Source organism: Nestor notabilis, unplaced genomic scaffold (assembly GCF_000696875.1).
Source record: "Nestor notabilis isolate BGI_N333 unplaced genomic scaffold, ASM69687v1 scaffold32706, whole genome shotgun sequence".
NCBI classification, from domain to species: Eukaryota; Metazoa; Chordata; class Aves; order Psittaciformes; family Psittacidae; genus Nestor; species Nestor notabilis.
Window position 1 is genome coordinate 9,314 of NW_009932942.1, and position 2,690 is coordinate 12,003.

The 2,690-nt window shown below is 45.2% G+C and overlaps 1 protein-coding gene across 1 annotated transcript in view; it reads right to left on the bottom strand.

The window, feature by feature from the left end:
• Positions 1-241: 241 nt before the first annotated feature.
• The window catches only part of PIDD1 (p53-induced death domain protein 1), a 13,763-nt gene continuing 11,314 nt past the window's right edge, over positions 242-2,690 (bottom strand). Inside the window, exons 13-15 of the mRNA XM_010016631.1 lie at positions 2,365-2,472; positions 1,221-1,426; positions 242-479 (exon numbers count right to left, since the gene is read on the bottom strand). Of these exons, the coding sequence (XP_010014933.1) occupies positions 242-479; positions 1,221-1,426; positions 2,365-2,472 (552 nt within the window). The remainder of the gene's footprint in view (positions 480-1,220; positions 1,427-2,364; positions 2,473-2,690) is intronic.

Consider the following 2,690-nt stretch of genomic DNA (forward strand, 5'->3'; position numbering starts at 1 on the left):
AAAGCTGAGGGTCAAGAGATGAATTTACAGTAAAGTCTCATAAATGCACTGTAAACTGCCTGGGACTGGCCAAAGTGGCATGTGAGTATAGACCCAAGAGAGCTCAGTAGTCTGTTCACAAGAAAATCCATGTCAAGCTCCCCAGAAGACACTGACCATTGAGGTGGGAGCAGCATCAAGACATTGTCTCTCCAGCTATGCAGAGGGACCTCATATGAAACCCAGTTCCTTGTGCTTGGTGCTACACCATAGCTATTGCAGAGTCCTCAGTGCTGCTCTCCTGCTCCAAGCCCACCCGGCGGATGGACTCCCTGTATTTCTGACGGCCCAGCTCAATGATGGTTTCAACCTCATCAGCGATGTCCTGGCGGCCACTCTCTTTCATGGCTGTAATCAGCTTGCTCACACAGTCAGGGTCCTCTGAGTTTTGCTGAGCCCATGAGAAAAGCATGTCCAGGATCTGCTTGTCAAGATCCTCTCTGAAGAAACAGAGAAACACAGAAGTAACCAGCACACTCTCCTGGCTAGCAACCCAAAGAGGCCTTACCCGAGTCCTGACGTATGACTGGAGGCCCAAAGAAGCCGTCCAGACACACAAAGCACTCAGTGGGCCTGCTGTTTCCCCACCCATACGGAAGCTGCAGTTCCTGCACTCAAATCTCTCTATGTTTTCCTAATAGAAATACCAAATTGAAGCATTCTGCTTTTGAATGTAAATTCCCCACAGGAACAGTACTTTGGTCATAACAAGTGTAATACTCTCCTACTGCTGTTTTTTTGATCAGACTGCATGTCCCATGATGTACCACAAGCTCTTTTTGAATAAAGATAATATTCACAATTAATGCCATAGACCACTGCTCATTGTCAGAGATGGAGTCTGGCCAGGAATCCAGATCACAGAACAAAACAGGAATGTGACTCATCTGAACTACAAAGCTCATCAGGTTTGTTATTTCCCAATTCTGTTTTTCAAACATGCAGCTTTGTTTTATAATGGCAAGATAAAATAATCAGTTTTCCATTAAAAAAAAAAAAGGTAATGTTTTGAGAAGAAACATTAGTCAACTCATCTTTTATCCAATGAAACAATTCCAGTGGAAAAACACTGAACCAACCAAGCACTAATTTATACTATTACATAGATAGACAGATAGGTAGGTAAATAGGTAGGTAGAGAGATAGAATGCATCACTGTTGGTCTCTGTGTCCTGTCTTACCTGTGATTGTATCCTATGCGCTCAATCTGCTGATAGGTCAAGCCCAGGTTCAGGCCGATGGTCTGCCAGTCAGCTCCCACACGCCTGGCAATGCTCAGCAGGTTGGCCTGTGTCAGGTAGCCAGTCTCAGCATTGCCCAGGTTCAAGGGAGGGAAGGAGAACCCATTCGGAGGACCAGGGTTCTCACCCCAGCGGGGCTTCAATCGCTGTGTCACAGAGAAGAGGGAGAGAGAACATGCTAAACAAATTGTTTCTGTAGAGGACAGTGTCTGGCCATTCAGTCTCCTACTAGGGAGGAAGGAAGATTTGGGGCTGAAGAGTCAGGCTCTAAGAAGGAAGGAGCACTCACACTGGCAATGACCAGCAATGCTTACTGCTTCTGAAAAACATCGAATCATAGTGTTCAAGGTCATAGCTCACACTGGAAATTTCCTTTCTTGTCTCTGCAGAACATTTTTCAATGAACCATCTCCCCAAAGCATATTTGTCTCAGTGGTAATAGAGACTTAGTCTAGATTTGTGGTTGAGGTTGCATGTGTCAGAAAGAGATGTGAGATCACGGCACATGATCTGAAGGGAAGCATTCAGCCTACAAAGGTGTTTATTGTTTAAAGCTTCTCAAAAATCAATTAAATTCCATAAGCAAAAGTTGTATTTCTCACTGTAACATACAGCCTAGCCTTTAAAGCCCAGTGGCTCACAACAGAATACTTATACTCAACACCTATATTCAAATCCAGTCTAACTACCTCACTCTAGGCCTTTCTTTTTTCCTGTTGCATGAGCTGCGTGACTAAGAAATTTAGAAACAAAACAGACACTTCCCTTAATTACAGTGAGCTTCCTCCATTGTACATCCCTCATTCATTCGAAGGATCCTCCCTCTCTGACCACCTATCCAACAAGCCTGTGCTGACAGGCAAGATGAGCAGAAGAGATGGAGACCACTACCCGCTATCCATCTTTCTCATTTCAGAAGAGCTCAGGGAGACTGGGAAATCTCCACTATGACATGGTTGGGCAGCCATTTCTCACAGTCATCTATTGCATCTGTTCTCATGGTAGAAGACAAAATTAGCTGAGCAGAAAGGCCATGCTCTTACCCATCTAGATTATTTTTTCTGTAGGAGACCAAACAACTCACAGGCAGTTTGATGGGCAGAGTAACGAGCCAGAGGGAGTCTGGTCCTTTCCTCCTCCTGCTGGCCTCTTCAGGGATGCTCTCAGGAATTGCCCCTCGGTAGAAAGAGACCTTTGCAAACAGAAAGCATGCAGTGAGGCTCAGATTCAAGCAGTGGCCAAGCCTGTTTGCACCATGTCTTTTCTGTCTGGGAAAGAATGAATTCGGCATTTCTCACCTATCCTCAGTCCACAGATACAGCCTCCCAGTTAAGTGCAACTGGGAGGAGCACTAAGGTTCTGCCATAAAGGCTGGACTTACTGCCAACATCCCAAGAGTTAATAGCAGGA